This window comes from Vanacampus margaritifer, chromosome 5, assembly GCF_051991255.1.
Source record: "Vanacampus margaritifer isolate UIUO_Vmar chromosome 5, RoL_Vmar_1.0, whole genome shotgun sequence".
NCBI classification, from domain to species: Eukaryota; Metazoa; Chordata; class Actinopteri; order Syngnathiformes; family Syngnathidae; genus Vanacampus; species Vanacampus margaritifer.
Genome location: NC_135436.1, coordinates 16466433 through 16484958, shown reverse-complemented (window position 1 = coordinate 16484958; position 18526 = coordinate 16466433). Strand labels below are relative to the sequence as shown.

General features: G+C 38.1%; 1 protein-coding gene across 2 annotated transcripts; it reads right to left on the bottom strand.

Annotated features, from left to right (window-relative positions):
• Positions 1-13: 13 nt before the first annotated feature.
• On the bottom strand, positions 14-6748 carry LOC144052664 (protein NipSnap homolog 2-like). Of its 2 annotated transcripts, XM_077566934.1 has the most exons (11): positions 6582-6748; positions 6051-6187; positions 5930-5975; positions 5463-5557; positions 4270-4340; positions 4028-4168; positions 2525-2556; positions 2079-2173; positions 1277-1360; positions 487-581; positions 14-384 (listed from the first exon to the last, which is right to left on the bottom strand). In XM_077566934.1, the coding sequence occupies exons 1-10, from the start codon at positions 6671-6673 to the stop codon at positions 517-519; spliced, it is 858 nt and encodes a 285-aa protein (XP_077423060.1). In that variant the 5' UTR covers positions 6674-6748; the 3' UTR covers positions 14-384; positions 487-516. The 2 variants fall into 2 exon arrangements, with proteins under 2 accessions (XP_077423060.1, XP_077423059.1); XM_077566933.1 differs by having other exon boundaries at positions 18-581.
• Between the last annotated feature and the right edge of the window lie 11778 nt (positions 6749-18526).

Below are 18526 nucleotides of genomic sequence, written 5' to 3'. Positions count from 1 at the left end.
CACTGCCAATAAATTGAAACTGAAAACATGACACTCGGGGAAAAAAAGTGCAAAAAAAAAATCTGCAGATTGGCATTGAAAAAGACATAATACAAAAAAATATGCTTAAAGAAAAATAGTTTTTTTTTGTCTATTTTATTTTTCAATACAAAATCTTATTGTCAAGGTTGTGGCTCCATAGAATTGTCAGTGGAGTTGCAAGGCCATGTGTCAAAACAATTCTTGACCTATCCTCAATCCTAATATTGAAAAGGACTTGACACAATTACTCTTGTTTTCAAATGTTTAGCCCCTGCAATCCCATGCTATGCCACTTATGGCTATCACAATATGTAAATGTACTCCATCAGCTGTCCTTATACCTTTCGCCAAGTTGAACGATCCTGAAATGATAATGATGAAAGAAAAGGGTCATGTAGTTTGGCAGCACGGAAACCGTCGGAAGTGATGCTCTTGGGTTACTCATTTGTAAGGGTACGACTTGACGCTCAGCCTTTGCAAGAGGCTCTGGCCTTTTCACTTAAGCGGCGACGCCTTGGTGGGGATCATAATCCGAGAATCCATATGCTGGATGAGAGGAACTGGGGGGGGTGGGGCGGGGATGCAAGCAACACAAGTTATAGAAACAATTTGCTACTCAAGTCTTCTAACATTTATTTCAGTTACAGTCCTTAAAATCATTTGAAAGAGGGCTGGGCAAACTGGCATTAAAATAAAATCCCCCCCTTCAAAAAAAATACAACTTCTAATTTTAATCTCATTTACATTTATTCAATGTTAGCCCCTTCTCAGATTTTCTTTATTTTTCCCAATACCAAACCATATTTGAAACATTTTTTTCTAGCCTTAATTGACTCTACTTTGACAGAAATTATATAAATATATTTTTTACCCTTTACAGATAATGTGGAAAAATAAGTGCTTCCTCTTGGAAAAATGCCCCATTCCTCAAAATATGTACCTAAATTTAAACTGAGCCATACAACTGAATGGCTCGGCTTTTGCCAGCTCCGTCATAGTCTTTTTCCCGTGTAGGGTTGAATAGGTGAGGCAAGGCGACCTCCGTAAAATATCTGTGGCGGAGAAACACATCCTGTACTTTGGTTCAAAAGTTCCCAAAAAGTTGATGAATCACTGCTTTTGGAATGTATAATTGTGGAGTATGTATGTATTTGGCAAAACAACGCAGTGTTGCTGTTGTCAAATATCCTGACGAATACTTGAATGAATCAATAAGATTAATTGCCCAGCCATTTTTTAAATAGCGTTTACCCACCTGTATAGTAGACCACCTCGTGCCAGCCTTCCTCCTGCCATGCACCATTCCTCGTGTCCTCTCTAGATTGAAGGTCCTTGTAGGCTGTAAGAAACAAAACCTCTTACAACTCAAACCCATTCACTACTGCTGCCCTGAATAATTTCACAGAAGCCACCATCACATTATATTCCCACTAAACTCATGTGTTAGAGGGTTAACAGTAGACCTGAGCTTTATATGATGAGTTTTTGAGGGAAATGGAAGTGTGGGTTCACAGAGTTGATGCGGGTCGCCCCAAAATATTTATATTTTAAAATGTGTGGCTTTCAATTGCTTTCAACACAAAATGGCGTGGACAGACAGTCGCAGATGTTAAATTGTCCTGTCTGGCAAATTACTGGTTGACTTTAACTTAATATATATACAGTGTATTTTGTAGCTATGGATGGTGGCTAGCTGTACATAGTTAAGTATTACTGTAAAACTATGTATACATTTTCATACTTTTCGGTAAAGCTTGCAATAGTGGCGGCCAGCTGATTATCATTTCTAAACACAAATGTACATTTTGGTGTTGCATATGCGATGTTGCGAGTGCGACAATTCAAATTTTGAATTGCAGCAAACCACTTGTTTACAGTAGTCCACTTATGAAAATTTGTTGCCAAACCCCATACCATACACTGCACGACAATTCAGTCAGTTTCGACAAGCATCACTAAGGTGTAAAAAAAATAAATAATAATAATAATCAAATTTTTATTTTTGACAGACTTTAATGCTCTACAGTATTGCTATGAAGCTGTTTTCTCGACTTTACCCCAGAGGTGATGAACCATGTATAGGTTGCCGATCTGTGAGAAAAACCCTCCAACGGCTTCACTGTTTTGCTGGCGTAGTCGAATAGCTCTAGCCCTGCCAAAGACAACAAAACAATAATCGTGTGTCAGTGTACAAAGAGGAAGCATAATCATGTTTGGTCCAAAATAGGGATCATGCTTAATTGATCACAGTGATGGATTTGATAAAGAAACTGAGCTGACAGTGAGACTGCTGACAATTTTGAAATGGTGGCACTCAATGGTGATCATCATCCTAATCTGAATCTATTACAAGTGACTCCATTGCACAGGGTGTTAAAATGTCCTGCTGGTTGCAGTGCTGTACCTTCATTTGTTTGATCATTAAACCAAACAATTATGTATGAGATGTTTCTAAGAAGGGTGCGAAGGGTTCTGTGAGTGCAATTAATTCATGCAGTCTTACCAGTAATTACCCCACTCGATCATTGTTCCTGGCTGAAAGAGAGAAAACAATGGGATTAGTAATAGTAATTCAGGCCTTCCCTAACATGCTTCTTATTAGGGTTCATCAAGTAAATGATGCACCAGCGATTCATACTCAAAAGGCTTCTTCAATAGCGACTGAAAGTAATCTCAGCCATGATATACTGTAACACTTTACATTTATCAACACAGAATGCTCACAGTTGAAGCTGGCAACGAGTGGTGACACTGAACTCATGTGGTGGCTACTATTTATTTATTTTTTGGATCATGTGAAGGTCATTAAGATGTCACAAGTAATGTCAAAAGACATGGTCATTCTCTCAGATACGTACTCAAGTCCAGTGACATAGAAATATACTTTGTTCAAACAATTATTTTTCCACTTAATTGATAAATCAGATTTATTTTTATTTCTATCCCCATATTGAAAAACAGGACATCATTTCAAACTGGCTGTGCACAAAAGTTTGCTGCATGAACATTCCAGTGCTTTCGAAGTAATAAATTATGATTTTGAAGGAAAAAAAACATTTCCGTTCTTACAAGATATTACATTGATGAAAACCACATACTAATAAGCAAAAACATTTGATTTCAAAACTGACCTTTTATCTCATCATGCTTCTCTTTCTTTTCTTTTAATTCAAGGAGTCAAATTAAGATAACTTTCTATTTACCAAAAGTCCAAGAAAGTCTTCAACTTTATACACACGACAAGAATATTATGTAAAAAATATGTAATCATGAAAAAGTAAACTGAGACATCATAATTTACTATGAAAACCTTACTTTTGTTTATATATATGCTAACAATTATGAGTTTCCCTGGATGTCCACTGGGTGGCACACAGTACTTAGAAGAAAAAAAAATCCATCCATCCATTTTCCTAACTGCTTATCTATCTATCCTCCTCTAATTTAATTATGCGATACATTTTCAATATTTCGAATATTGTCACTTATAACACACACAGTTATCCTGAGAGCATACAATCCTTAACCATTAGGTACTAGCACAATCTAAATGTAGCATATTTATGTATTTCTTAGGTAGCTGATTTAATACATAATAATCGTGCGACACAATGAATCAATAATAAAATTCGTTGCAATTTTTTTTTAAATTATCGATTAAATTTATTGATTTATTGTCACAGCCCTAAAGGAGAATTGCAATATTAGCACCGAGTAGCATTTGCTAACAGATTTATAAGCACTCGCCACTGACAAGCAGCCCATGTTTGAATGTTGAGCCAAGATGTTGATGCGTGTACTGTACTGCATTGGTTTTTCCGGAAGTTAGCACTGCCTGTGCCACATGCACAGATCCACGAGCCTATTTACAAGTTAAATTAGGCTGCAAGTGAAAATATGCTTTTACTGACTCTAAGAGATCGGCACAAGTGTGGAAAAAGTGTGATTTAATTCTTCAAGTCTGTCAGAACTACTACCAAAACGACAGTCCTGCTTTAGTACTCACCCTGAGTTGGTAGGATCTGAGCTCATAAATGTTGGGTCCCTCTCTAGGTACTGGCTCGTTCCAGAAACTGAACTCCAGTAGAAGCTGGTTTCTGCGAGACAGCAGCATCTTACCACGCTCCTTTCTGTATTGTGTGAACTCCTGCAGTTGGGATAAACACGGGTCAGTCACGGGCTCCATTCTTCTTAGCTATGACACTGATGGTATGAGCAACAGAATGGGCGCGAAGAGGTTCAGCTGACCTTATTCTGACGTAGCTTGTTCATCACCTCTGTCAGAGCTGGGTAACCACCTCTGTAGCGCCACAGGTGAACTGAGCAGAGAAATGGTTTTGGTATAATAATTAGTTGTTGCTGTTTTTATTTTGCTAAGAAATGTCTCATCGACAGACAAAATTGTTCACTTTGACATTTTCAATGTTACATGTTAATCAGAATTTTTTTTTTAACATTAAAAATAGCCGGGGTCAAATTGACCCATTTTTAAATTAGTAGTTTTTCACAATAAAACTTTATTATCAGACAATAAAAAATGGTTCATTTTGACATATTTGCATTGAAAACTGTTAATCATGAGCAATAATTCAATAAACATTGCTTGGGTCAAACTGACCCATTTCAAAGTTAAAGAACTACAAATAGTAGTATTTCATGAGTAAAAATGGTTCATTTGAAATATTTGCAATGAAAGCGGTTAATAATGTTTATTGAGATGCACTTTTTATTATTAAATATTGTCTTGGTCAAATCGACCTGTGAACATTATTGCTGTTCCTGAGAAACCAACCTAACAGGACGGTAAATTGTTCATTTGTAGTAAATAGAAAATGTATGGACTGATTATTTCTCACGGCACACCTACTACAATACAACATTAACCCTGGAGAACCCAAGAACCCTTTTCTTCTTTGGAAAATTATGAATTATACATTAAATGACTGCTATAAGTTCACTGAACACCAAAATATGTTTTTTTTTTCAATTTTAACCCTTGTTTTTTGAACTAGCTCAGAGTTGCTAATTTATCAAAATATATATATAAAACATACTCCTAGGCATTCTGCAACATGATATGAAATAGATTAACAAAATAACAAACAATTTTACCATCTGATGGTTTGCTGAGTAGATGGATTTGTTTGGATTGATTTCCAGCTCAACAAAACAGCATGTTGCCAGCCATCTTGTCACCACCACTCTGGCTCATGTAAGTGCAATATTCATCCACTAGATGGCCCCATGCAGGGGTCAGAAGTGGCACTCTGGACTTTTGAAGATAAATTTGTAAAAAAAAAAAAAAAAAAAGGTCTTTGTTATATGAGTAGCAGAATTTATAGGGGCCAAATTTGACCCCGTGGGTTCTCCAGGGTTAATACCTATTGGATCATTTTGTTATGATGCAATATATTTGGCAGTGATGACATAAGCAATCCTACCAGCCTGGTCCTGTTCTCCATACCAAGTATTCCAGGTGCCCACCAGCTCACAGGGGTAGTACTTATCAGCATGGATGGAGGGCAATACATCCTCACTGTGACAAAAATACAATTTCAAAAACATATCAAACCATATTACCTACATTCAACCAGCAATCGAACACTATTTTATCAAGAATAACCTTATAACTATATCTAAAATTTAAATTATGTGTCATTATTTACATGTCATGTCATCTCTATGGTCGCAGAACCTAAATAGAAGCCAACTGTAAGTACTTTGCCTGTAGACATCTAAAGTATGCGCAGATGACTTGCAGCATAGCAGCTCCTTAAACACCTCACAAGAATAGACTGCACTGATTTATTTTTACTGGCCTCACAACGCTGGACACATTTGAACCAGTGTTACACTTGTAAACTAATGCTGAGTAAAATGTTTTGTGATAAAAAAAAAAAAGATTTACCAGAGTTTGTTGTATGCTTCAAGGCACTCCGGCTTGACATTATGGACTGAAAACAGAGATCAACTTAAACAATTATGACATATTCAGGATGTTTGTTACCAGAAACGTGAAATCTACTTACACTGAATTTTGTAGAGATTACTTTCCTCATTTTTGGTCAGTAGAGTCGAGTGCGCATCTTTCCTGGGATCAACTTTCCTGACAAAGAGCGATTTGAACCAGCTGTCTTCTCTGGTAATAGTCGATGTGGAAAATCCTCTGCAAAATAAGGATGAGTTGTAACGCAGGTAAATGCTAGAGCTAGTTCTGATCACACCATAACATACAAGGACAGCATGCATTGTCGAACCTGACATTTAACCAAGTACCAAATTGACCTTGAGCATCTGACATACACCAGGTCACAATTTAAAAAGAGAGTGTTTCTTTTGAACAAACCAATACATAGAGTTAATCTAATCCCGTAAAAAAGTGACATTGCAGGGCAAGTGTTTTTCATGTAGTTTAGTTGAGATGAACCGCTACTCAACATAGTTTAGCACCTCGGCAGCTAGCTTGCACGCTCACACCGCATCAACATCCAATGCTAACACACACATACAAGGCTACACCACACAAGAACATGTGTAATACATCTTGACGACTAGCTGACCTGCTCCAAATAAGAAGCTGCCCGACTGACTGGGCCCCGCTTTTAGCCCGAGCCAAACCGGTGCTCACTCTCTGAAGGACTCCTGTCGCCATCTTCCAAAAGAGCCAGCTGGAGCGTAGACGTTGTTCCCACTATTGACCGCTAGGTGGCGATGGAGAGCGGAAAGAGTTTGGCCAGCTCGGTTTTAAGCAGAGCCACGGGGCAAATTTTATGCGGCCGCGTGACGTAACCGCTGACGTCACTATTTGGGCTAGTTTTTTAAAGCATCTACAACTACCAGTACTTCTACCTCCATTCACTCCATAGTTAAAGGTAGATTTACAAAATTGCATTAGTGTAAAACTTATAGTGAAGGATGGCGCTTTAAAAGGACATAAAATATGACAAATATTGAAAATGCCAATCAGCTCTTGAGCACTCTCTATGAATACAATTTTGGTGTTGTGTTTTCCTTGTAACTGTTAAAACGTTTGACATCATCACAGTCAAATAGTAGTTGTTTTCTAAAATGGTCTCCCTCAAAATATAAACATTTAGATGGGGGTAAAATCAATGTTTTACCCCCATCCAAATGTAAATAATAATTAAGACAAATCACGCTTAGCTCTGAACATTGGGAAGACCTGAGGTAAATTCTTCCTTTTATTTTTCACATTTTTTCAATGTTTTCAGCCATAATATTGTGTGTCAAACACATTAATACAACTGTTACTCATTTTATCAAGTTTAGTAGGCTAAGAAACTTTGTTCTTGACCAGTTAGCTAAGCAGCTCATGAAGCTAGAATCTATTGTAGGAGTGATTCAAAAATAAATAAAACTTACATGGCAGACTGTGGCAGTTATAAAAAATTGGTGGGTGGCAGAGCGACTACTTCATACAGTCTAGAAGTGACATAGTAATGCCAATGAGGATAAACAGCCAAATTGTGTTTATCCCGGTGTTTAACCTGAAGATGGCGCCACATTTTGCCTCAAATTCAAGCTTTCAACAAACATGCAGTAAAATGTAAGAAATAATGACATGTAGACAGTATTAGTAGACACCCATTTATACAGTTTATCAACAAAAAGAAAAATAAACAAACAAAGTTGATTTTGTGTTGAGTTGCTCTTTAAGTTGTGTGTGAACATGACTGTGTATGTTTGTTTGTCTGCATGTGCCCTGCGATTGGCTGGTGACCAGTCTCTCACCCGAACTCATCTGGAATGAGATCCTGCTCACCAACACCCTTTATGAGGGCAAAAATGGATGTATGTATAAAACTTTAAAATGCCAGCTACAAAACTGTAAGTAATAGACTTTTTTTCCCCTTGGGCCACATGTTTCACACTTGCACCATGTTAAATGAAAGTCAGCCAGGTTTTTCTTTACGTTCAGGCATCATACAATCTGCAATGAAAACATTGACATTCATCTGATTTATTGCGGCTCACCAGAACTCGTCTGACTGTGTTTAATTGTTCAGGTGGAAATGTCTCATTTATCACTGTAATGTGTTCAAGAAACCCCCTGACCTCATTCACTTCATGTACAGGACTTCTCATTTGTCATTTGAGAACATGGGTGTAATTGATAGAAATAATCATGGTTGTAATCTGTGTAGTTGATTAATGAAGTGCGATGATAAACTCAAAGCTGGAACACATTTTATAGTCGCTGTCTTATTGAGGTTATCCATTACACGTTATTATTTGCTTTGATAATTTGAGATACACACTGCATGTTAAAACAGCAAACCTTAAGTTATAGTGCCCTGCCATATCATGATTTGACAAAAAAGTATGATAAAGTGAAATATAACAATTGGATTCCAATTGACTGCTTCTGTTTTTATCACACTGCTCCTTATGGTGAGCTTACTGGCACAAAGCTACTGTAATTACATTCTTTGATTGGTTTTGAAAAATGTATAACTCATGGTTTACTATATACTGTACAATCATTTCAAAAACACCTATACCACAACAGTACATATGAGGGCGCCATAACTCAAGCTATAAGGTGTTATTCATAAGGCGAATGAAATAATATTTCTGTGATTTGCTGGCAACCAGTTCAGGACAGCTGGGATAGGCTCCAGCAGGCCCGCGACCCTCGTGAGGATAAGCAGCTCAGATAATGGATGGATGGTTGAAATAAGTACAATTTAATGTTTAATTTACATTACTCAACACTCATGAATGCAATTCCCGTCAAACATGTCTCATGCACATCTACAGTTATCACTTAACGCTCACTTTGATCGGCAACATCAAGCTACAAAAGTGAAGAAAAATTCATTTATTGTCATGATGTAGATGTTTTACATAAACACAAGCAAGCACACACTATTTTCACACTGGCAGAGGGCAGCTTTTCCAGTGGCATCAGTAGCTCACTCTGTCAAGACTTTAGGTTGAAGGTCTGAAACCTGCTGCAGGTAAAACAAGAGTGTCGTAATTAAAAAAAAAAAGTGTTCAACCTGAGTAAACCGTTTGCACAAATACCTCAGTATTACAGACAAAAAACAACTTTTCGGCATCACTCAATAGAATTCTTACTGCAACACACATTTATGGAAGAAAAGTAATTACTGTATGTTTGGTGGACATAAGACCAAGGTCAGATGTAGTCTTTTGGAACTAGAATATATGATGACACTACTAATAATAATTTGTATTCAAACCATTATACAATCATAAATAGGATGTTAATTGATCTTTGCAAACTGATGTCTGTTCTAATAATGTGAAGCATTTCAAACTCTGATTCAAACTTCAAGTAGCATTTTAACTTTTTAAGATGACTTTCCTTTGTTTATAGTTGTTATTATTTGGGTTAATGGGCTAAATCTGAAAAGGAAACATAAATCAATTTAGCTTATATGGAATATGCATATTTTGGGGTGGAGAACCTCTACTCCAACAAATTGAAACTGAAACTTCATTATTGAGTTTTTCTGGAGGAGACTATGAGAACAGGTTCCAAATAGACGACGTCTGTGCTGGTGGGATCGTAACCACTGTGGTATTCAGAACAGTTGAGATTGATTTATTATGATTTGATAGTGTGACAATGAAACTAACAGGTTCCATATTTTCAAAGCCTCGTTGGCTTTAGGATAAACAACACTTGGAATTGAGTAACTATGGATTGTCTTTGTCTTCAGTTCAAAAACATGAATCACAGAAGAGTATTTTCTCTGTAAAACATTTTGAAAAACCAAAGGCAATTTGCCGACTTGTCTGGGAATTTCAAGTATGATCCTACATTGTTTCTTTCTTTGTGTTTTGTTCTCTCAGGGTGGTTTGTGTCAGGCAGTGACATCAACTTTACTTTTGCGTTTCAGGGGTTTAAAATGGCATCTAAAAAGGATGCCTTGTTTCACTTATTTCCAGTGTTATGTCATTAATTGCACCTCACAAAACACCACAAACACAGTAGAGCACTCACAACATTTCTATTAATTTGAAAAGTCTGATCAGCATGCACTTGGGTGTGGAAACATTCACAAAGGGGGCTTGTATTAGTAATGGGAAAAGTGAGGTCAACATGAGACAAAGAGCTCCTAATGTGCCCTACATATACTGTGCAACATCGCTGGTTGCCACGTATAATGCAGGACAAACTTCAACATTTCCCCGAGATTTCGGTCTTGCATCATAGTCTGAAATTTGCTCATTTGTTGAGATAATTTAATGGGCCATTAAATATGTTGGTATATATTTTGGCAAGTAAAATAAATAAATAAATCAAGTCCAGCATTGAGCTTTCACACTTCCATGTCAAGTCAAGTCTTCTATAGTTAAAGCTATTGATAAAGGCCATGTGACAAATTTGTAAGTCTTGCAACAAAATGTACCTCAAGACGGGCATGTAAAATTTCTTCGGGCCTGTACAAAGTCATTAAAACAGAACATACTGTAAAATACCTTGTATGGATATGATAGAGAGCATTGCTGTAGTTGGAAGTAATGTTTAATGAAAATGGAATATATAGGAATCAACACTCTTGTAATGATTTCAGCTGTGTCCGGAAATTGTTTGCAAATTGTTGCTAATTAATACTAAAAACAAGGTCAAAGAATACACACAGGCTCTTTGACCTATATATATATATATATATATCAAATGTTTGTGCTTGTAGTTTATGTCCCTGTGACTTTAAAGTCACTTCAAATATTCTCAGATTTCATTGTTGGACACAATAATTTTCTACAAAGCTGGCTCAAAGAAGAGCAGCTGTGAAAACAGAAGACATGAATCCTCCACTAATGCTCCAGAAACCGCAAATGCCATTTTCACCCAAGCCTCTCCAACTCAAATGTTATATCTCATGCCAAATGATTAGAGCTGTGCAGACATCTTTAGTTCATGTTCACATGAAAATTCAAAAGATTGGCCTATTAGGCAAGAGTTGCCTGCCACGAGTTGAGAAAAAACATTGGAAAATTGTTGACACTAAAAGCAGTAAATCCTTATCAGCGACAAGACAACAGAATTTATTAAATTGTTGCGTAGATCAATATAAGGTGTTGGAAATTCTTTTGTTACAATGGATAATGTAAGCAGTGAACCTAGCAGTCACACTCAACTTTCTCTTAGTATCTTTGGCTATGCTGTGGATTATGGATATTTCAAAAGCCCTCCAAGAAACACTGTTTAACTTATGAGAAAACACTGACTACGTTTACATGCAGGCAATAACCCTTTTAGAACCAGAATATTGGGCTTTGAGAGGCCGTGTAAACTCACGCAAAAACCCAAATGTGCTTTTATTCGGGGGTTTTAAAACTGTGTTACCCCTTTCATAACCCAGTACCAAGGGTGATTTTCTCATGGTGGTTACCTGAGAGCAGCAGGGTCTGTCAACAAACGCGGTGAGAACTCATGATTGGTCCTTCCAGTGTGGCTGGGCTAATAAGTCCCCCATAATTTGATGAGCCTGCTCCTTTACCAGTCGAATAGGACAAGCATGGATAAAGTGGCCCCTGATTTGTTGGAATTTAGATGTTTCTGGGGTTGGTGAAGGACTCTGGTTGGTGGCCCGGTGGGTGGTGGGTGGTGTCTGGTCGGTGCTGGATTTCACTGTCCTTTCTTTTCTTTGGTCCTTCCTCGGATCTCCTGACGGCCTCACGACTCTGGCTGGAGGTGTTCGGTTTAGGTGAACGGTATGGGATTTTTTTAATAGGTTTTAGGTGAAAAAAAAAAAAGATAAAGTGGCCCCTCTTTCTACACAATACATACAGAGCAGAACATTGCAACGCCGTGTCCTCTCTTCAGCAGAAAGCCTAGTGTGCCCTAATTGTGTAGGGCTCGTCAATGTCAGTGAAAGACGGGTTGAAGCGAGGTTTGTGCCGGTCACTGATGGATGCGCGGTCAATTCTCAAAACACTCTCTCAAACGGCAATCAATCTTTATGGCTAGATTAAAACGAGTTGATCAAGATGATCAGGTTCATCTCTGGAAGCCAACTCGTCCTTAAGGGACTTTTCGAGAGTGCCAAGGAATGCTTCTTGGAGCGACTAGAGTCATTAAGTTTGCTTTCGACTGCAAGAGTTTGAAAACAAATGGAGAATTCCGCCACGCGGCAGAGGCCCTGGCGAAAGGACATTAAACGTTCGGCAGCATCCTTTCCACGCACTGGGTGGTCGAATACTTTACGCATCTCGTCAACAAAGTTGAAATAGTTGGAACACAACGCTGTTTGTCTCTCCCTCTCAGAGGTAGTGCATGCTTGCGCGGCCTCTTGAAGACAGCCAATAAGGTAAGCAATCTTAGCTGGGTCCTAAGTGTTCGTGTATGGCTGCTTTTTGAAAACTAACGATCATTGTACCAAAAAAAGCACAGCATGGACTTACTTCATAAAGTGTGGTTACAAATGGTTGTCTGAGAGTCTATGAGGGCAAAAAGGGAAGCAGGTGCAGACACTGGCTGATTGGATGTTTCGAGTGCCGACTACTGGTTCTGACCTGAGGAGAGATAGAAAAAAAATTCCTTTTCCTTGCACAAACAATGCACAAAAAACAAGTCAGGATAACTATTAAAATAGGGTATGAAGCAGAAATATAGCCTACTGAGTGTGGATTCACATATTCTGCTTACACGCACACAGCATCTGAGAGAGAGAAAATGGCTTGATTTTCACTATATTGAAGCCTTTTATTTCTTTGGCGATTTTTTTTATTTTTTAAGTATCAACATTTGGAAGAGTTCTTAACAACACACTTTTCTGGTGTGTGTCATATTCAAAATACTTTAATTTTCACTGTACAGAGACTTTCATGTCCTATTTACTGCTGACTGCAATGCCTGGCCTGCGATAAGTCCACGTTGTAGTCTGCTGGGATAGGCTTCAGCCCGACGTGATACTGAACAGGATATGAACAGATTGGATGGAAGACATCATGACTAAATGTTTATATCTCAATCCATGAGCGTTTCTTTTGGAAGTCCCCAGGTAGCTGATTTTTTTTTTTTAAATCAATTAAAAATACAACATACAATACATGTAATGTCAGAAATGAATAGAAATCCCACAGTGTGATGCAAATATGACCCCAGGACTGTGAACAGCATAGAGGATGCAATCAGAATAAGCTGATTGGATGCTTGTTAGATGCTGATGGTGAGGTCATGTAATGACATCATTGCCAAATTACTGCTTTAAAAAAAAAGTTGTCCGATGACAAACTGTTTGTCTCATAGAATCAGAGCAAGAAAAAAAAAGTCTAATGTAATGCCAGAAACAGATATCTGTTATTTCACAAGCACCGCCGTATGCTGTGCGTGTATGTTTAATCACTTTTTTTTATTTTATTTTTTTAAATGAGGACTTTGGAATGTTCCTGTCAGATTAAGGACAGCAACTGTAAATGTAATAATAGCATCCTATTATGAATGGATAATGGAGAGCCCCAAATATTATTTTCACGTTCCGCTCAGCTTGCAATCAATAGACATTTCCACAAAGCTCATGATCTCATCAACACATTGAACATCATCTTAATTCATTGTTTCAGGCTAATTCAGTGGCATGCATCAATCAGATCTGCTTGTTGATAATCTGCTCAAAACATTGCATACAATATTCAAGCCTAGCGGCACTTATTAAAACAAATAAACAATTCTTTGCTCTGAAGTGAATGGGTGAGATTTGTAGATTTACTTACTTTAAAGGACAGTTTCCATTGGTTATTTGAAGTACATGCACGAGAACACAGATCATTAGATTAAAACTCAGTATCATTGAAGTGGAATTTTGATTGAGAAAAGTCAATCGCTTTCTTGAAATTTGAAAATAGAAGGAGTGGGGCTCTGGAAAATATTGGGTGAATATTGTGTGTTTCAATCTTGCACTTACTCTTCTGTGAACGTCACACTACAGTCAGGTCAGTGCAGATTTCAATGAAAGAAGGATCAGATGTCACGACAACCCTCTTGTGAAAGTTCTTCTTTCACATATATCATGTTTGCCTGGATGCAATTTATACTTTACCTCACAACAAAAGCACACAAAAAGGTATAAACAGATTGGTGGGTTTTATCCAAACAGGCTCTGAAGTCAGATTTAAATATTTAACCAAATGGCAAATCAAGTGCAAGGCCTGTCGTCACACCGCTCAAAGCAGACATTTTTAGGGAACATGTTTTCAAGATATGATGGATGAATTTGGGGCTTAAATATTTTCTCACTGTTTCCAATCCCAAATGTTCAAGCTTTCTCACGATTTTCCTGGGAAAATGAGATATTTTTAATACACTTTTACCACTGCCAAGGAGATTAATGTTTCCATTGCCATTTGTTGCAAGACAATACAAATGCTTATTTGAGTCACGATTTTCATGAAACGTTGATGTGCTAAGCAAGAACTCAGTACATTTAGGTGCAGATCTGTGATGATATATTGGCGTGAATCTTCTTTTCCACTTTTTTAAACTTAAAAGTGTGGAAGAGAGCACAGGCACAAAGAGAGGGTCAAGGAACATTTCAAAGGTGATCTGTGACAGAAGAGCACCAGATAAAGTGAAAGGGTTTACAATACGCATATTTAGAGGACAATAGTGAGACCAGCCTTTGGAGACGATTGAAGTGAAGATGCTGACAGTCTCTTTGGTAGTGATGAAGATGGTCAGGATCAGAAATGAACTCATTGTAAGGACAGCATATATAACATTTAGCAATCTACAACCATTCTACTTTGTTACGTACTGTAACAAATCTGAAACACTGGAATAAAATCCTACTTTACAATTTTGTAATAGTTTTGGGGTGAAATAATTTGACCTGAAACAGATGCTTGCAACAGCTGACTGCTGTCGTGGTTTTGTCCGAAAGCAGAAACCAACCACAAAGGCAAAGGCTGAGTTTTTCCCAGTACTGCTTGCCATTAATGCTATTCATGCTTGAAATTATTAGTATATTTCACCATCTGTGGTGGTGTAATTAAATATTTCATAGAATCTTGTGGAATTTCATTCCTGAGTTGAACACCTGTTCCTGCATCAGGAGAAATGATTCATCTAGGCTCTTTGAATCCTCATGCAACAGACCTGCAAATGATATACTGTACGTCTCTGAAATTCCTTATGAGTAATATTAGCCAGAAATCTGCTGGTATAACTGCTGCCATAGTCCCGCAGTGATTTGCCTTAAATAAACACCTTCTTCACATTGTCACTATGAGCTTATGATTTACTGAAGTGATGTCCACTGGGACAGGCTCTCGGAACTGCATGTTCAGCGGTCACATGGATTTAGAGCCTATCCCAGCTGGTATAAAATAAATGGTTGGATTCTGCACTGATGTCATATCCCTAAACGCTGGGTTAGAGTTTCATTAGAGCCAATAGGAACCAAGACCCCATGAAGCGCACCTCAGCTCTCATAAAAACAGTAAATTTGTCAATCTGATGGATCTTTTTTATAACGAGAAATAAATCATTTTTCATATTTAAAAATGACTAATCATATTAATGAAGCATAAGAAATGCACTATTCATTTGTGGAGGACAGCATTTTGTGGCACTCCACCACCAGGCCAACAATGGCAGGTCAGTGAGTCTTTTCAGGTTCTTTGCATTTTGCATGGAACATTACAGACGCTCCCCAACTTACGAACGAGTTACGTTCCGAGCGATCGTTCGTAAGGTGAATTTGTTCGTAAGTTGCTTCAGTGCTATATTTTGTATTATAATTTATGTTTAAAGAGAATACGTACAGTACTGTACTACGTATGTTAGAGAGAGAGAGAGAGACACACACACAGTATGTACATGTACATAATAAGATAAATAAAATGAAGTTTAACTTACTTTTGGAAGATGTACTCGATGCTTAAGGATTTGATGGAGGAGGGGGAGGAGGAAGAGGAGGATTTTATATCATGAGAGGTTCTTCGTCGTCGCTGGAATGGGCTTCAAACAGTTACTTCCTCCTCCGTAACTTCAATGTAGGAAGAAGTTGAGGGTCGCGGAGAAGAAGATGAGGGTTGATGAGTATCTTCCTTGGAGGATTTACTAGAAACTGGCCGAAAGAAGCGATCTAACTACGATTGCACAGTTTTCTTCTTTTTTCATCATAAATGATGCGGTAGCACTGTATGGCATCATTCAATTGATTTGCAACCTTTGTGCAACGTTCAATATTTGGGTCTTGCTGCTCAAAGAGTGCGATGGCTTTATCTATGAGCGACAGGCGTTTCTTCTTCTTCCTCCTCCTCGACACGTTGCTGAGCCTCCAATGCTGGGTGAGCTCTCACAGCGCCAAGCGTCGGTATTAGCGGCGGAAAGAAGCACTACAGTACTCGGAAAAAGGTGCGCAATAAAAAATCTAACTTACAGCATCTCTTTCCGAACATTTTTTGACATGCGCGCAGACATGTTCGTATGTACCGTTGTTCGTAACTCGAATGTTCGTAAGTAGGGGAGCGTCTGTAGTTTTAAAAAGGAAAATGTATCTGGGGTTCTTTAGCTCCATATTGATATAAATTGCTTGATTCATAGATGCTGTCATATCCCTTGATTCCAATCATTTGATCCCAGCCAAATTCAAGTAACATATTTTTGGAAGACCAATCTAAACCAAATGATGAAAGACAAAACTTTGGCAAAAGTCAACTCAATTTTGGACATTCCACTGTCCAAGTGCTTATCTAGTTTAGACCTCTTGTCACATTTTTTGACAGTCTGCTAAATCTTATACAGATGCTAAATTACCTTGTACATGGCAGTCACATTTGCAGAGGACTGTCACTTTAAGACTATGTCTGTCTGTCTGTCTGTCGAGATATCATCCCTCATATTACACCTAGATTCATTCACTGTGAAGTAAAAACCTAATGTATGTGTATGTAACAAATGAGTAATACATTTTAAGTCATTATTTAAAAAGACTTCATTGGATGGCTTGTCAGCATGTTTAGAAGACACCATGTTATCCTTCCGTCAGCTGAGCGTTTGCAGAAGTACTGTAACGTAAGTAGGCTTTTCCAAAACATGAAGCAAGACATCTGAATGCTATTACCTAAAAACACTGGTTCCATGAATGAAATTAAGACGTATAGGGAGTTTGCTCCATTACAGACCTTTTGAATCCACCAGCTCCAGCTAGTTGACTGATGTGTCTGATGTCGTGACATGAAACACCAGTTTTTTGGGGGAGAAAAAAAAGGATTGATCCAATTGGCGTCATTTAAATGCGCTCATGCAAAGTCAATCTGTGCGTCATTGTTTTCTCCCAATCATCCCATATGTACTTTTCTTTACAGTCTCAAAATCTTGGCAAATGCCACCTGCTTCATATAGCTGCTTTTGACTTTAGAGCCAGGTTCCAAAAGATAATGCTCTACAGTGATTGATTAGGAATAATGTGATTTCCTTCTTCTGTGGAATTTAACAGATTGGATGGAAGGATGGATAGAACTGACTATAGATAGAAGCATTATACAATGAGTAGGTAGTACGTCAAATGTTGCTTCATTATTGCTACACAGAATCAGGAACTTTGACAGCGTCCCTCTTGTGCGTTATTGATAACCCTACCACACGGTGTCTTTGATCTGTGCAGGGTATAACAAAATCTCAAAACTAGCAAGGCATTCTGGAACAAAATGTGCTATCAGCTTGATCTTAGCCACAGGTCATGGGTTGTCCAAAAGGCCAACTAAGTCAAAATACATAGCTAAAAACAAATGAGTGGTAGTTCGGACATTAGTTTGAGTGGGCCTGGCAAATTTAAAATGGAATAATTATTTTTGGACTTCTATCAAAAGGTGTGACTTTACCAAAACCCGCATTTTATTTACATCATAACTGTTTAGCGCGAGTGCACTTTTTACAGTTTGAAGGTTTTGGACTCAAACCATGTCTCATCTTAACATAGAATGTGTATGGAGTCCTGATGCTCTTTTGACGATGCTCTGTATCTTTTCATGGCACCAACTGCAAATCTTCTCCGGTGACACAAATGCGTGTTTTGATCGGGTTTTTTTCCCACGGATTTTAATTCTAACGCCAACAGCACAACAAATTGGCAAGCTGCGAAAGACATTATGAAATGGTTCGTGGTCAGGCAAGCGGCCGTCTGCATAGACATCAATGCATAGATCCATCGTCATTCTGAGTGGCTGCCACGATGAGCAGGGAGCCCCACTATGGTCTCTCAGTGTTTCCTCCAGGATTTTTTTCAGCAGCGGGGGCAAGGCCCAAAAATCCAGAGATGGCCACGGGGTGTGTGTGTGTGGGGGGGTTGTATGGTCGGAAGGTCGGCGGGGGTATTAAGTCAGTGGGTGAACAACTTCCTCCAGGATTCCTTGATAGTGTAAACAAATGAGACTTTCACCAAAAAATGTATTCAGTGCTCCGCTGAATGTAAAAATAAAGAAAGTGAATAAAATAAATAAATACAACAATGGAAAATAAAAGTAAAAACAAAAACAATTTCAACAATTTGGCTTAATCAAC

What these genes read in the sequence shown, in the direction of transcription:
- LOC144052664 (XM_077566934.1), bottom strand. Translation starts at nt 6,673, where the DNA reads ATGGCGACAGGAGTCCTTCAGAGAGTGAGCACCGGTTTGGCTCGGGCT. An exon ending in TAATCTCTACAAAATTCAGT is followed by an intron (nt 5,976 to 6,050) that starts GTAAGTAGATTT and finishes CTCTGTTTTCAG; the next exon opens with TCCATAATGTCAAGCCGGAG. An exon ending in CATGGTTCATCACCTCTGGG is followed by an intron (nt 1,361 to 2,078) that starts GTAAAGTCGAGA and finishes TGTTTCTTACAG; the next exon opens with CCTACAAGGACCTTCAATCT.